The sequence below is a fragment of the Poecilia latipinna genome, unplaced genomic scaffold (assembly GCF_001443285.1).
Source record: "Poecilia latipinna isolate Pla-1442-1.1 unplaced genomic scaffold, P_latipinna-1.0 Scaffold659, whole genome shotgun sequence".
Classification (NCBI taxonomy): domain Eukaryota; kingdom Metazoa; phylum Chordata; class Actinopteri; order Cyprinodontiformes; family Poeciliidae; genus Poecilia; species Poecilia latipinna.
The window spans coordinates 247632-265086 of record NW_015113275.1 but is presented as its reverse complement, the minus strand read 5'-3'; the positions used below and the strand labels follow the sequence as shown (position 1 = coordinate 265086).

The 17455-nt window shown below is 37.9% G+C and overlaps 1 protein-coding gene across 2 annotated transcripts in view; it reads left to right on the top strand.

Annotated features, from left to right (window-relative positions):
- Positions 1 to 17455, top strand: part of il17rd (interleukin 17 receptor D) — a 40665-nt gene that overhangs the window by 5003 nt on the left and 18207 nt on the right. For both annotated transcript variants that reach the window (XM_015044008.1, XM_015044007.1), the window contains exon 2: positions 11401 to 11455. In XM_015044008.1, coding sequence (XP_014899494.1) covers positions 11401 to 11455 — 55 coding nt within the window. The remainder of the gene's footprint in view (positions 1 to 11400; positions 11456 to 17455) is intronic.

Sequence of the window (17455 nt, the reverse complement as noted above, 5' to 3'; positions counted from 1 at the left end):
GCACACACACAAACACACGCACACACACAAACACACACACACATGCACAAACGCACGCACACACACACATTAATACGGACGCACACACAAACGCGCGCAAACACACAGCCACACACACACACACACACACACACGGTCTCCTGCTTCCTGTCCTTTCAGATCAAAGCGTGCAGGATGGGGGCGTGCCGCCCGGCTCTGCTACAGGTGTGAGCTTATTAAAGCCTCTGTCTGGTAATTTCATGTCTGTTTGAAAAGAGTCCTGCTTTGGTCTGGCATGATATTTCATGACTGATCAAATTATAGGCACTTCAGGTCCCAGAGGCTCATCTCTTTGGTCCTTTTAACTCCTGGTGGAAGAATCTGCGTGTTTTGTGGGTTTTTTGTCTTCAACTTTGAAGGCAGATGTTTACAACATGCAAAAGTTAGTTGCACGATAAATAAAAGTGTGCTCCATAATTTCCATTCCATTCATGTTTTTATTTCCACTATATTTGTTGTTTTTGGTTGTTGTTTTTTTATTTTGGATATTTCAAATGTCTTCCATTTCCAGTGTTAAAGATGAAGTGTTTAACTTTTATGGAGAATATATTTTTTACATATTTTTTAACTGTCATCATGTTGTCGCAATTTATGAGACAGACTATCTGTGAAAAGATCGATCTCTTTCACCTCCCCCTTGAGTTACTATTGCCGTCTGAAGAAATGCGCTGCAGACCAAAAACCACCAATCGGATCCAAGAGGCGGGTCTTAGCGCTGTCAATCATCCTCATGTATGTGCTGCTAAATGTGCTAATGGGGGAAAACACAACTTACCGTTACATGACAACGGTTTATTTGCCATCATCAATGGCTATGCTAACTAGCCTGAGCATTCACAAGAGGCTATTCTAGCCACAAGGTACCTCTCCAGCTAGCTTATGGCGCTAGCTGGAGAGGCGCCACAAGAAATTGTGATTGACAGCGCTAAGACCTCCTTCCTGCCTCTGATTGGTTGTTTCCAGTTACCACTGGAGATAGCAGAGGAGCTCAATTTTTTCTGGTGCCCATCGCTGAAGATTATGTTTTAATTCCTTTAAAGCTACAACTTTACTCTACGTTTTAGCATTAGCACTTTAGCATTAGCTCTTTAGCATTAGCTTCTGCTAAGGACATGTTGGTTTACCATTTGCAGAACTAATGTTTATGATTAGAGCTTCAGGGTTAGCGGTGCCCACCACTGAGGATTACGCTGTAATTCCTATAAGCTACAGTTTGAGCATTTTTGTTTTTTAGGATCAGTGTTTTACTTGATTTAATTTAAAGAAGCAAAAAGTACGCACAGATGAGTTTATATGTTATGGGCCTTAGAAAGAAATTTACAATCTGAATCGGCAGCTGGTAAAAGCCTAGTCAGTGCAAACTGACAGTGTAACACTGGGTTTTCTGGAGCTGATTTCCGGTTTCTTTTTAAAGTTATTTCTTTTATTGCACTGTGAATGCAGCAAAATGGAAAACTCTCCCAGAAGTCTGAACCTTCAGAAGCTCCCGCAGCTGCAGTAAACCTCCAGCAGAGCCTGGAGGAAGCCATAGACCCACAGCGGGTCATCAGGAACATTTGGTCTGCACTGCAGATAAACATCTGTCTCTAAAGTCACAAAATCACCTTCAGGTTTTCAGTTTGTCTTCAAAAACCAATACTCACCAAATGTAAGAAACCTCAAACTCTGACTCAAGCATTCTAAAATAAATAGTTTCTAGGAACTAAAAAACATCCCATAAATCTGATATACGAGCAGTTCCTGTGCTCTGGACACAAAGAGGAGAAGAAAGTGGTAAAACCATAAAAATGGAGGCTGGGGTACAAAAGCACAGCATGTTTTGAAGGAAGAACTGCTGTTCGGGTCACATTTAAAGGGCTCATAAAAGCCGAGTTCAAGTGAACGGCTGATCGCTGGAGGTGTGTGAAGACAACAGGATGTGATGTCACCTGCAAATGGACTAACAGTTTGATGACTTTTCCTTTGACATGCCAAATCTGATTGTAGTCAACGTGAGTTTTATCTTCAAGATGCACATAAATCATCCAAACTAGCTTGTTTTTAGTTCACTTTAATGTAAAACCGATTGTGCTCCTTGAAAAACTGGTTTGATCCGACGACCTGAACATTTATTTAAATTTTTACAGAACAAAATTGAAGTTTTCAGCAAGCTTGCCTTCAGTTACCAGTGGGGGAAAAAAAACATATTTTTCAGTGTTTGACTTGGTAGCTGAAGGAAAATGTCCGGCTTTTACGTAATTCACTGCAAAAACACAAAATCTTACTAAATAATTTTGGTCTAGTTTCTAGTGCAAATATTTTACTACATTTGAAATGACTTACAAGGAACTTTTCAGCTCATTACTATTGATGTCAGAAGTACTAGTTCCATTTGCAGACTATTTCAATTATAACAAGATATTATTTTCCCATGTAATAAGTGGAACTAGAACTTCTTCATCAATATTAAAGAATTGTTGAATCTGTAGTTTAGAGTCTAATAATTAATATTAATTGTTGTATTTGATGAAATCATCTTTCTCTGTAAGGGGAAAATGTCTTTTATTATTTTTATAATAGATTTCTTTATATTCTTGGGTTTAAGTCAAGCCAATTGACAGTTTTCCCAGATTGAACAACTTAAATGTTCTTGGGCTTTAACAATGTTTCAGCAACAACAACCATCTCTCTTTGTTTTTTTCCTGCTGCCTTCTTGAACTTAACGAAGCGACCGAGCCGGTTCTCCACCTGCTGGTTCTGGTTCTGGTTGAAGTGGTTGGTTTCCTGTAGAGCAGAGCACAATGAATCCTGTTCCCAGCTGCAGTCCAAGACAAAAGAGCGGAACAACAGACCCGGTGGAGAGGCGGCTGAATGACTTGGAGTTCAGCAACAGGCACACTGAGCTGGATAGAAACAACTGAATCTTTCAAAATAAAACTCCCACCACTGCTGATCGCATTTGAATGGGTTTCCCTTGAAACAGAAATCTCAGTTAATGTCAATTAGTTGATCTATTAATCTATTTTTAATTATTAAAGTCATGTTTAGTCACCTCTGAGCTTAAAGTGGTAATTTAAATCATTTTCATTATATTGACCATATAATTGTGCGATCTTTTCTCTTTGTGGAAGTTTTTCTTTCAGTGTTGCATCCTGAACATGCTGGGTTTTTATGGGGAAATATCCAGGTTGCTTTTAAAGAAACCTGCTTAAGCAGTGAAGTTTGTCCCACAGCCGTTCAGGACAGGATGATGTATCCTTCCTTTCAAGCACATCTGCTGAAGCGATCACATCCGCCTCCGTGGAGGAAAACCAGGAAATCTTCCTGCTTCCTCCACATCCTTCTCTGGATTTGTCATCCTTCTCGTTCTGCGGCGTCGTTCTGAATTGCGTCTCGTCGCCTTCCAGGGCCTCGGTGTGTTTTTGGCATCAGGGGGGAGTCCGAGGTCGTCACGGCCGGATGGGCGGCCGATGCGAAACACGTGTCTTTTCTGCCGCTGTAGCGATGGAAACCAGGGTGGAATCAGATGCTCCTCCTCTGAGGCTCAAAACAAGCAAAGTGGAATATTTTGTTCCAGTTCCTGAAGGATTTCTGAGGAAAAACAACTTTTTTATGCTCCTCTAACTTCAGGTAACATCTGAGAGGTCCCTTTGCTAAAGTGAGAATGCTTTTAGGATATATTCTGATCGGTTATCTTTAAGCCTTCAGCCAAGTTTAAGTTTCAGGGTTTTTTCCAGTTTTTTTTAACGGTGGTGAGATGAGACAATGCTGTTGATTAACGACTGTAATCAGACCTTCTAACTGTTTCATGAAAGCCAAACTACATTAATTAACTACTCTGCTGTCATTCAAATGATCAAATGTCTCCTTTATGGCCGTAACCCTAACTCAACCTTCCTTTCTTTCTTTCACCTCTACTGAAAACTGTCAAAATTAAAATCGCGCATGATTTACAATTACACAGTAAAATTACAGGAAGTATAACAAAGCAATTATTTTATCAAATCAAACTAAATACAGAATATTTTAGTGAAACATACCAGCCTGGTTTCTATACAGATTTTTAATTTAGGCCAGTTTAATAAATGTTTGCGTCCCAGTTCTACTTTCGAGTAAAAACTACTGGATGGTTTTGCTGCTCCATTATATCAAATTTAAATAAACCCAAATAATACGGCTAACAAAAGATTATTTGTTGGGGTTTTTTTATTATCATTTTTAATTCTCTGCATCATTTTTTTCCTTATCAGTGAAATTTTTATTTTTATTTGTTTTAAATGCATCACCATGCATGCTGACAGTGATGCTGGATAAGGTCCACACAGAACCATGCAGCTGCCGCAAATGGCCCACGAACCGCACTTTGGACACGCCCCGATTACTCTATAAAATAATCAATTAGCAAAACAATCGTTACTTGCCGTCCTCATTCAGAGCTGGGTAGTAACTAGTTACATTTATTCAATTGCATTTATTTAAGTAAATTTATTTTAAAATGTACCTTTAGAAGTATTTTTACTACACTGTACTTTTTACTTTTACTTGAGTAATTTTATTATAAAGTATCTCTTCTCTTATTTGAGTAAAAAAACAGACACACAGCTGCAGTTCTTGTTAAAGTTTCATAAGTTTTTTATTGAAAGAAACTGATTTAGAAAAAAATTATATTGTCTGATTTTATTATATTTTGTTATTTGTATGAATTTTTGTCGTTTTGGCCTTTAAAATACCAAACTTTCCACTTTATAATCTGGTCTCTCTTTTTGCTTTAGTGAAAATATGTTGAAGTGGTGGTACTCTTGGTTGAGTGTATTTCTTTATTCTCTGGTTATCACCTGCAGAGGAAACCCAGGTGTTACCTGCAGGTCATGTGACTCGTCTGTTTGCAGAGCAGCCAGGACTTGTCTCGACTCCTGTCTTTGTACTACGAGCGAAGTGAGTGAAAACCTTTTTTAAAGGACAAACCTTCACAGCGGGGTCAGAGTGGCTCCTCCGGGTGAGGAGGAGGAGGAAGGAGGCCGGTGCTGGGTGGGGGGGGTCATTGAGGAGCAGTCATGCAGGAGGAGGAAGCTGCAGGTTTTGTTCCTGCGGTGGGAAATCTCTGGTTGGCTGCTCCTGAACACACGCTCACACACAGCGCCGGCTTTGTTGCTCCTCGCTCCGGCTTGGAGATTATTCCTCCAGCATTCGCTGCAGATCGAGATCAGCTGATAAGAGGAGAGTTAAAGTCTGTATGTGGTGCTCAGAGTTCAGCTCTGTGTGTTTTTAAATGTGATCAAAATGTTTAATTTGGTTTCATTTCTGGGTAAATAGCAGATTTTCTGCTCTGGCTGTGATTGGTTACAACTTAAACTGAAAGCAGGAAAAAAACAAAAGCAACGATGGGAAAGTCTGCACTTTGCATGTTAGTTAATAAAGGGAAGATACTTAGGATTATTTCTCCTTCAAGGAGGAAAACGTCAAGAGAATTGGAGCTTGGAGACGTCCGAAACCAGCACCCTGCAGAGATATTTAAAAGCCCCCTGTAATGCACGAGCCTAGTCACTTTCGTTAGCTGAAATAATTAAAACAGCAATTAATGGGGAAAAAATATAACTGGAACTATATCGTGTTATATAAAACTAACAAACATACCGAAACGTTAGATTTAATATCTTGTGAATTTTTTATGGCGCTCCATACTTTACGCTATGCTAGTCCACAAAATGGTGACAGCAAAATTTGGGAGAAAACTGGAGTTAGTTTTTGTTTAAAAACATTTTAGTAAATTTTTTGAACATCTTCTATTGAGCAGTCATTACCTAACCGATGAATACATAATCACAATACTTTTACTTTTTTTAATTCGACACCTAAAAATTAACCAGGATGAAGAAACAGAAGCTACTTTCACTAATAAAAACTAAACATTATAATAACTAATAAAGTTCAGATAGTTTTAACTAGTTTTTATCTTCTAATTGAAAAACCTAATTGATGCTTTTGAGGATCAGAGAAGTCTTACACTTCAAAAACACAAAATATTACCAAGTATTTTTGGTGTAGCTTAGTGCAAAAAGCTTAGCTGACTCAAATTTAGACTAAACTGGCGCATACGTAGTTTTTCAGCAGCATATATGGGCTTGGTCAATAATTCCTTAATATTGACGAAAAAGTTCTAGTTCCACTGGCAGATTATTTCACTTACAACGAGACATTTTCTCATATTATTAGAGAAATAATCTGCCATTGGAACAAGTACTTTTCATCACAATTCAGGAGTTATTCACTTAAAACAAGGTTGTATTTCTTGCTGAAAAGTCACTTGTAAGTTGGTTTAGTCTTATTTTAAATGCGGCAAGATATTTGCATTGGAAACTTTACCAAACTAGAACTTTTTCATGAATATCAAGGAATTATTGACTTAAACCAACTGGCTAAAAAGTTATGAGTGAGTTAGTTTTGTCTTACTTCCAGAGTACAAAGGCATTTTCTCTAAACTAGACCAAAACTGTTTGGTAAAGTTTTGTGTTTCTTTAGTTTGGTTAATTAATGAAAGTGGTTTGTCTCTGATAAACAGGATCCTGACAGGAGTCGGTGCGTGACTGATGATTCCCGCTGCAGGTTTCCTTAATCCAGCTTTAATCCTGTCTCTCTCTGCCCGTTTAGGCTGATTAAAGGTCAGACGGGAATTTGTTTCTCCCCACATCTGGAACTGGTCCGGTCACTCTAAACAAAACGAGGGAGAGGAGAAGTCTGCTACGTGAACCTGAAAAAGCTGTAATTGAAGGAGTTCCTGTTTAATCAGATCCCAGCATCTCTTCTTTCCCCGCAGGCGTTCAGATTACCTCTCCCTCCGTTTCCTCCAATCCTGCCACCGCTCCTCCCTCTGGTTTGATTAATTGCAGTTTTAGCTAAGTGAGGCTGCAATTAGCTGTCTGATCACAACGGGAGCCGAGTTTGAGTCTGTGTGGCTCGGGGATTCCCAGGGGAAACTCTTTCTTCTCTGATCTTTTGGGTTTTTTGTTTTTCCTGTGTTTATGTTGTTCTTATGTCCCTTTTAGAAAGTGGATTTTTGCAGGGAAATCAGCAGGAGGTCGGACAGCTGCTCTTCAGTCCATCTAACTTTACTTTTCATCGTTTACCATGTTTTCTCTGGCATTTTTGCAGCGGTTCGCTGATGTGTCTCTGTCTGTTTGGCCCCGGGCTCTGGAGCCAGATGCGGCTAAAACAGTAATTACTCGTTAAAAACAGCACCTGGGAACAGGAAAGAAGAAAGCCCTCTCTCTGTCTGTTGGACTCTACACTGCAAAAACACAAAATCTTACCAAGTAGTTTTGGTGCAGTTTAGTGAAAATATCTTAGTACGCTTGAAATAAGACAAAACTGCCTTACAAGTAACTTTTCAGCAACATATATAAGCCTGTTTTAAGTCAATAATTCCTTATTATTGATATAAAAGTTCTAGCTCCACTGACAGATTAATTCACTAATAATTTGGGAAAAATGTCTTGAAATAATCTGCCAGTGGAATTAAATGTTTACATCAATATTAAGGAAAGTAATAATTTAGTTTTAACTTGTCAGCATTTCTTGTTAGGTTTGTCTGATTTCAGGTTTACTAAGATTTTTGCACAAGAAACGAAGCCAAAATACTTGGTAAGATTTTGTGTTTTTGCAGTGAAATCGTAAATTTTCCCTCGGTTAGCAAGTCAAACACTAAAAATCAGAATTTTTTACCCACTGCTAATTGCTGGAAACTTTCCTTTTGTATGGTAAATGTAGTTCTGAAGCTGCACTGCAAAAACAAACATCTTACCAAGAATTTTGGTCCAGTTTCTGGTGCAAATATCTTATTACACTTTTCAGCAGGATATGAGTTTATTTTAAGCCAATAATTCTTTAATATTGATGAAAAATTATGACTGATAATAAAACACTTTCATTGCCAGTTTCGTTTGCCAGTGAAACTGGTAATTTTTCATCAGTATTAAGCAGTTATTAGCTTAAAACTTATCCTGAGGAAAAGTTACTTACTAAGTTAGTGTTTTATTTTAGGTGATATTTGCAATAGAAACTATACCGAAAATACTTGATGTTTTGTTTTTGCCATGCAAAACTTCCCTGAGCATCAAAAGCACCAATTAGATTTTTCAATTTGAAAATAAAAGTTCAAATTTCTGTTTTCATGACATGAATATTCAGCATTGAAACTTAATTTTTAACTTGAGGCAGGAAATGTCACTGGCTTTGAATAAGAGTTGCTTTGGGTGAAGTTTGGAGTGCGAACTCTCACCTTCCCCCTCAGACTAAAGTCGTTAAGTGTTATTCGTCTTCAGGAAGCTGGTAATTGCTGTGGGAGGAAGGGGTCTGTGTAACAAACACTTTGCATTACGGCAGACAGCAGCGTTGCCTCCTTATTCGTGTGATTGAAGCTTCCTTGTTGCCCCAGTGGGGGTCCGAACACACACAGCCAATAACAGCGTTTGGTGACAGAAGGTGCAAAGCTTTTTGATCGCAACAATCCAAAACTCTGGCAAGAATCTGCTTTAAATTTTGAAGAGGAGGAGAAAATAACTGAAAAGGAGGAATAAAGTGATTCCTCACTTTACGCAGTTTCTGCCTTTCCCTGTGGAGAGACGGCAGATCTCCTCTGGATTTCCTAAAACAGGTTTTATTATTGTTGTTATTGTTTCGTAACACGGTAGCAGAGGTGGTTACAGCAGGAAAACGCGACCCATACCTGGCAGTCTGAATGGCCCGGTACCAAAACTCCCAGACAATCAGATATGCTCCATATGTGGCACTAAAACAAATGCATTTTCAAAGTGTCTGAACGGTTAGAACGCATTTTATCTGTTTCTTAGCCCCCTTTAGTCAACTTTAATCCAACTAGAAAAGTCCGTTTGCCTAGAGAGTCCGGTTCATTTTTTGAGCCATGAATATATAATCCAGCTGATATGGATCAAAACACGCTCTGCATCCAGAACCAGAACCGAACACAGAGAAGCAGCATTCAGCTTCTACGCACCACAAATCTGGAACAAGCTCCCAGAAAACTGCAAAACAGCCGAAACACTGAGTTCCTTTAGAATGAAAACCCAGCTGGTTAGAGTTGCTTTTGAAACAATATAAATGAAACATTAATGAACATTATGGTGACAAAATGTTTCAACGAATTTGTATGTTTGTCTTTTTATGATGCAAAGCATATTGAAATACCTTGTTGCTATACAAATAAACTTGACTGACTGATCGTAGCGTAGCGCTATCAGGAGACATTTGTTTCGTCTTTCGCCAAAGACAAAAGAGAAATCCTCCAATCACTAAAATCTCCATTTTGTTTCCATTTTGTGAAGAAGTCAGTAGCGCTCTGTCTTCTTCAGAGGTTTTCATGTTGTTTCCTTCACTGGTTCTTGGTTCCTGCTCACAATTCTGATGCAGAAATATGTCTTATTTATTTACGCCACTGTAAAGTTCAAAAGCCTCGTCTTGCAAACTATCTCTAGTTGAGTCCAACTTTTTATCCAGACTGTAAAATAATCCAAATCGAGTCCAAAATGGTTTAATCTGCAGCTTAGAAAGAATAAAAGTTCCCCAAAAGCTCATCTGCCTCCGTGTTGCAGATTAATGTGTTTAAATGTTTTTGATGAACATGATTATAATGTTCTTTGTCATGCTGTTCAGAAAGTGGCATTAAAGGCAACTTATTGGTGAAAATCACTAAAAAATGTTTGTCTCCCAGGGGAAAAACTTCCCTGTATGGTAATTAACCCTCTCAGTTCATGCTGCCAGCGGGACATCAGGGCGCACAGCCGTATGTAAACCCTGAGGGTCAAAGGTCAACCCAGCAGTGCAGACAGGCTGAAGGCAATGTCTTAAAAAAGATTACAAAGTGTTTGAGGATTTCCAAATGTCCAGTAAATATTTTTATAGCATTTGTTGTCCTGACTTCTTCAAAGTTGATGGTCAGGAGTTGAGTTTGGGCTCTAGCTTTCGTTGGAGGAATGTTGGGCGCCAATGAAGGTTTTCACAAGTACATAATTACCAGCAGATGTGTATGTGTTTGTAAGGACGGGTTGTTGTGGTACAGTGGCTGCTAATAAGCACGCTACACCTCCTATAGCATCCACTCACACACAGCTGGGGTTCCACCTTATTGCTTTCAGGTGTGTATTTGTGGTTCTTGCATGTGGCCACAGCCTGACACCTCTAACGAGACTAAAAGTGGAACGTTGTATGTGTAGGACAACATAAAAGGCAATGTGAGAGCTATAAAATTGGTAGACCTTTGTTGAAATACGCCTGAAGGGACAATATGTTTTTGTGCAGGAGAGAGAAGAAGGAGTATCTGGTAACTTCAGGCTGCAGGGTTGGCTTTGGATGTAGTGATCAGTGATGTGATTCATATCTTCTTTACAAATTTCCCAATCCTAGACAGGAAAAAGTCATTAAAATCCACAAAATTTGTATTACAAAGACAGTTGGTGGTTCTTCATCAACTCTGACCTCAATAGCCAATATGGCTGCCACTTTTGCGAATAAATCCTGCTTATTTACAGTTCTGGCATATATTGAGCATGTGCCAATATGTTTAAATGGATAAAGCTCAGAGAACAACATTTTTATCAATGTGTAAATGCTAATAACAGAACAACTATGAAATCCCTCTGGCTTTCCAACTAGAACACTGTTAAGTTTGGAGTGACCTTCCAAAGCTATAGAAGCTGCTAGGAAAGTGCAAAATGTATAAAAATGATACAATTAGTAAATATGATGACACACTTTAGAAACACACATTACAAATTAAAATGCATTCCGTATACATTTGTTTTTATTAGTGCCTTAAATGTAGTGGGAAAAAAGAATATGTGGATTTTATTATTATTTGACTGTAGTTTTATTTAACCTATAAGCCATTATTAAAATGTACCTGTTTATATCCATTTCATTTTCACCTTTAATTTTCTTTTCTTCATTAAGTGTATTATTTCTTTTGCTCGAGTCTCTTTTTGGAGTTATAAACAGCTAGCTAATTACTTAACAGCAGTCTTCTTATACCAACAGCTAGCTGCTTATGCTAACAACAAGCTGCATTTGCTAGCTAATTAGGCTAACATAAAGGTACATTTAATAACTGGTTACATGTTTACGGAACCATTGTCTTGTCCCTCGTTATAAAAAACAGATACATATTGAACTACAGAAGAGAAGAAACCTGCTCTGACTTCACACTTTACCTAAATGTCGTGATATTCTACGGTATGAAGCTGGATATTTCTATTAAAATGGGTCCATACTCTTTTTTAAACTATGAAGGGCGTAATCTCAGATATAAAGTGGGAGCTGGTTTACTGATTTTGCCATTTTAAGCTTTGAATTGTCTCTGTTTCTGTCTTGCAGGTGCAGTCTGCTGCAGAGGGAGTTCGTAAATTGTTCGTCACCTTCAGGACTGACAGTGAGTTTTTCTCTGAACTGAATGACTGAGTTATCTTGATTCTGATTTCAGTGAATTGGAACAGTAAGAAACAGACAAATTGCTGCCCCCATCTGTTCCTACTTGTTCTTCACTACTAATTTTAACAACGATAGTTGCCTACAGTGCCCCCCTGTGGTGTGAACTCGGAGCATGATGTGCAGCAGGTTATCGGTTCTGAACACGTTTGTGCTTCTTGGCAGCCTGTATTTGTGCTTAGGAAGTTTCCTCTTAAAGTTAGCACTCATGCAAAAATCTCATTTTGTGGTTTTGAGTTTTTTATGTTAAGTTTTAATTTGGATTAAGAGTGCATTCACACCAATCTTGTTTAGTCTGCTTTAATAAAACTGTAGTTTGTCTAGAAAGTAATCTGACTCTGGTCTGCCTACAAATGGAAGTGAACTATAGCACAGGGCATTCTGGGTAAATATGACCAACACAATGCTTGCATTAGCATGAGAAATGGCTTGTGATATTTAGTCAAAAACAAAAGAGAAATCCTACAACCGCTAAAATCTGACGCCACTCCATTTTTGTTTACATTTTGTGAAGAGGTACGAAAAGCTCAGTGTCTTCTTCAAAGGCTTTTGTGTCATTTTCTTCAGTGCTTCTTGGTGCAGCGCCCCCACAGGTTAGGAAGGAAACATGTTTTTTAGAAGAGTTAGGATCATTTGACATTGCAGTATGAATGAGAACCACAGCAGCTGAAAATGTAACAAATGTTGCGACTTTGGTCCCACATTATTATTGTGTCTGGTAGACACTAAAATTATGTGGGAGTACACCCTGAAGCAGGGGTGGACAATCCTGGTCCTTGAGGGCCGGTGTCCTGCACCTCTTAGATGTCTCCCTTTTCCAACACACTTGAATCCAACAGCTGAATCACTTCCAAAGTGTAGTCAAGTTCTCCAGAGTCTTGCTAACGACCTCATTATTTGACTCAGGTGTGTTGAAGTAGAGTTTGACTCAGGTATGTTGGAGTAGCGACATATCTAAAAGTTGCAGGAGACTGGCCCTCCAGGCCTGGAGTTGCCCACCGCTGCCCTGAAGAATAGGTTTCATCCTTCACACCCAAACACAGTGTTCATTTCCTCATCTCCAGCATTTCTTAAAGTCCCTGAAAATTCATCACCAGATGACATTTACTGCTTTGAATTCATTTTAAAAAATACATTTTTACTAAAAAAAAAAGAAAAAAGAAAACAAGTGGTCAGGCATTATGATTAGATTGTTTCCATTGTCTGTCTTTTTCCTCAATTTTTTTTTTTTTTTACAAGTCTCTCGGTGTCACCCTCTATTACTTCCCCCATTCGCTGCCTCCTTCATCTTTTGTTCCCTTAACTCGTAAAGTCAAGTTCCTGAGCCATGGCCAATCCCTGCCTCCCGCTTTTGTCCGTGACCATGAGTGAGGAAAGGCTTTAAAATCTCTTTTTGTACGTCACTTTTTGTGTGTTTGAATGTCTGGGTAGTTTTTAGTAAAGCAAATGCAGCACTTATTTATTTATATATTAGATACAGTTTTTGTGTGCTTGTGCTGGTCTAAAGTTGCAAAAACACAATATCTTTCCAACTATTTTTGGTCCAGCTTCTAATGCAAAAATCTTAGTATGATTTAAGACAAAACTAATTCACAAGTAACTTTTCACCAAGATGTAGGAGTTTGTTTTAAGCAAGTAATTCTTCAGTATTGATGAAGAAAAGCTAATTCCACTGGAGACACTTGCCCTGCTGAAGTAAAATAATCTGCCAGTGAAAGTAATACTTATTAATATTAAGAATTTATTGACTTAAAACAAACTCCTACATCTTGCCGAGACATTGCCTGTGAAGTTGTTTTGTTTTATTTCAAATATGCTAATATTTTTGCATTAGAAGGTTAACCAAAAATAGTTGGTAAGATTTTGTGTTTTTCTAGTGCTACAGGATCTACATTATATATCCAAATGACTTGTTTTCTTACTTTGAAGTCTAAAATCTAGAAGTGTCCAAATTGCATGGAGATTTTTATGAATAATAATTGTTCAAAAGTTTGTTTTTTTTAATTGCCATCATCTATTTTTTTAATGCAATTTGTTTTGCGTTTTTTTTATTTTATTTTTTTTACCCACTTTGGATCCCTTTAATGGTAACACATAGATAAACGGATATTTTCTAGAGAAGATATTTAATTTTGTTTTATCCAAACTCACAGTATCTCTGGGATTAATGAGGGGTCAGGAGGTCATGGGACTTTGAAGTGTTGCTTCTGAGAAATAAAAGTTAAAACCTTCATACTTTGAAGCAAATTAAGGCACTGGAGCGTGTTAGCGTGACAATCCTTCCTGCTGGACACACCTCAGTGGTTCCTCTCCTCTAGCTGGATGGAGGACGAAGGAGGAGAGTCGGGCCTCCTTTCTATTTCCAGTGATGTCACAGGGAATATGAAGCGAGGAGACCTTTGACCTCCAGTCGATTGTTGATGAGCAGGGACAAGGTGTGAATAAATTTAAACCGGGTCGCTGCTGAGGCTTAAATTTTATTGAAATTTGTAAATTTCTTCATTCAAATGTCCTGAAGGCTTTAGTTTGTTTCATAGCCAAGGAAACATCATAAAAAAAGTTTCTAAGGAAACACAGCAGATTGCAACGAGTCATTGACTTTACAGCAATCCCTCCTAGTGAGCATGCATGTAGCGACAGCAGAGAGGAAAAACTCCTCATTAACACAATAAAACCTGCAACAGAACAAGCGGCTGTCTAGGACGACAGAGCCGAGACATAAAAAAGAAACGCATGAACTGATGTACATCAGATGTAATCCTACTTCAGGATCCTACATCCTTTCTCTCATCTCAGCAAAACAGATGAGAGAAAAATAACTGACAGAAAACAAAAAGTTAAAGGGATCCACAATTAGTTGCAACAATCGACTTTATTTGGGAAATATTCATTTTTGATTTAAAAACAATAATGCAATAAATAAAGTAAATAAAAATAACACAATGTGCTTTACTGTGACTGACTAAGCAGCTTCTTTTTCAGAGGTTCTGGTCCAAAAACAGCCACTTATGACTTGTCAAAATTTAAAAGAAGAGATTTTAGAGTCATCCAGGTTTTAATGTCCTCCAGACATGCTTGTGACCTACCCAATGGATTGGATCCATCATGGATACTTATAGTTGAGTATCATCAGCATAATGGAGGATATTTATCCCATGCTGCCTGATAATTGGACCATTTGAAAGATTTATTTATTTACATATGTATTTACAACAAATCTTCCCACTTGAGGGTCACTTGTGGAGTTCCACAGGGCTCTGTGCTTGTACCAATTGTTTTTGAAAAAAAAAAAGTTAGAAAATTGCAATTTATAATTTTTTTTGTTGCTATATTTAAATGCATGTCTGTATATGTGTGGTGTACCACAGGGCTCTATTCTTGGATCAGTTCTTTCTTTTGTAACAAACCCATATCTCAAAGAATGATAGTGAACTCTAAAGGTTTTATACATATGGATTTTGAGGAAGAGACAAAGTCTCTCTATCATCCATCTTCTTCATCTTGCCCTGGAAGTTGAATCCCAACTGGAAGGAGAAACAAAAGGAGAAGGCGGGACCCATCTCCATCCTTCACTGAAATCTGTCTCTCAGACTTTGTCTTATGATATAAATCTGAGGACAAAGATTCAATAGGAAGAAGAATAGTGACAAAATCCTTTCCCTTCCTATTAAATTCTATGAAAGATGAAGGAGGAGGAAGAGGAGCAGCCAGCTGTGACCTTCTTCCTTCAGGCCTGAACATGACCCGGCTCTGAGGAAGAAGAGCACTGGCTCGTGTCTAAACTCACGCCTCCTTTTTTTTTTTTTGCCTGTATCCTTAGTTTGGTCTTTTTCCTCCATTCTGTCCCACTTCATGGCTTCTTTCATTATTTTATGTGCTATAGAAACAAAACTGATGAATGATTTACGTGTTTACAGTTATCTGCAGGCTGAAATTGGGCGGAAACACTGTTTGGTTAGTTCCAGCAGCAGACATGTTACAGACACTGACAGAAATCACTCATCTGCCATCATTTCTCTAAAAACTTTAACAAAAAAGTCTGAAGTCAAATGTAAAATCCTTGGTCCCCCGACAAACAAGATAGAATATGAAAAGTGGGCACATCCTTGGTGATCATATCTTATTACATTTTATTACTTACTCTTTTAGCTGTTAGCTTGACTCTTAGCTGATAGCTTGAGCCTTATTAGCTTTTGTCTTGACTCTAATTAGCTTTTAGTTTGAGCCTTTTTAGCTGTTGGCTTGAATTTTATTAACTTTGGGCTTGGCCTCTGTACTGTTGGCATAATTCTTGTGATCTGTTTATTGGGTGTTTGCTTCAGACTCCCTTAAAAGTTTCTAAACTTCTAAACTTACATTTCAAAAAATGATGCTACATGTTTAAAGGTCCGTGGTTGTACCTTAGCACTTTATGGCTCTCAGTGTTTGATAAACTGAGGTGACCAAACAAACATCATCATCCACATTTTGAGGTGGATGACAACGTTAACCCCTTAAGGGACCCACAGAAACCTCAGAGCACATTACAATTTAAAGTTGGGTAATGTTACTTTTTAAGAAGGAGTAAAGTAAGCACCATTGATGGTTACCGCCTCAGATGTCAGCTATCTGTTCTCCGGGGAACCTCCCACCCAGAGGCTTGAATCTTAGATGCTGTTTACACAAAACCACCTCAAACCTGCAACAAAGCCGCAGTATCATTAGTTCTCATAAAGCATTGGGGGAAATTCAAAGACATGGCCCCTTGACCTATTAATGCAGAACCAGATATTTTCTTACACGTCCTTTTGTACCAATGGATCAAGAGAGTTTCATATGCAGCTCTCAATTGTCTGACTTTGGCTTTAAGACAACTTCACTGCAAAAATACAAAATCTTTCTAAGTATTTTTGTTCTACTTCCTAGTATAAATATCTTTTTACATTTGAATTGAGACAAAACTGACTCACAAGCAAGATGTACTAGCTTTGCTTGAAGTCTGAAATTCTTGAATGTTGATTATAAAAACTATAAGTTCCACTGGTAGATTATTTTACCTATAAATGCAAAAAATGTAAGTGAAATAATTTGCCACTAGAACTAATACTTTATTAACCTGTATTGTGCTAAAAAGTTATCTGAAAGTTATTTTTGTTTTATTTCAAGTAAAATACTTATACTTGAAACTACATAAAAATACTTGGTAAATTTATTATTATTATTATTTGCAGTGTAGTAAGGCATGAACTGCAAGATTTCTTTGTAAATTAATCCTTCAGTGCTATTTATAATCACTGCAACTTTAAAGGGCAAAAATCTACAGCCTGAAAAAATATTGACAGCTGCTAAGATAAACATTTTTAATATAAAAGACTGCAGAACAAGATGTTTCAAATCAAAGAGTTGAAGGGAAGTTGAATTGTTTAAATTGTTGTTTCACTGAAAACAAAACTGATGATTTAACGAGTGATTAATGCTACCCATGACCAAAACTAACTGTGTACAGAAGCCTATTTGGCCATTATAAAGGTGACCTATTTTGTTTCCTTGAACAAATTAGAATTGGTCTAAACAAAACATGTTCATTACACAAAATAATTTTAGATAATGGGATTTCAGTCAGATCAGTTCTGGTTATTGTGAGCCATTTTATGGCATCTTGTCACTTTAAATCCAAAGAGCTGCGAATGGCCACGCATCCAACTCAACATTTACACTCACATAAAAGTGGCTGCAAACAGATGCGCAATTATACAACTGTACATCTTTAAAAAGCAGAAGTAGAGCCTCCTGCACGATCAACAAGATTGTAGCAAGTGGTTTCTGGATGGCAAGTCAACAACAGTGCCCTCTGATTGTGACTTGATCACAACCAAGTCACAAGCAGTTCATTTTCCAAACACTAAAAAACATCAACTTGTTGCCAGAAAACAGCTGGTGGAATGCTTTTTTATGCTGTTTTATT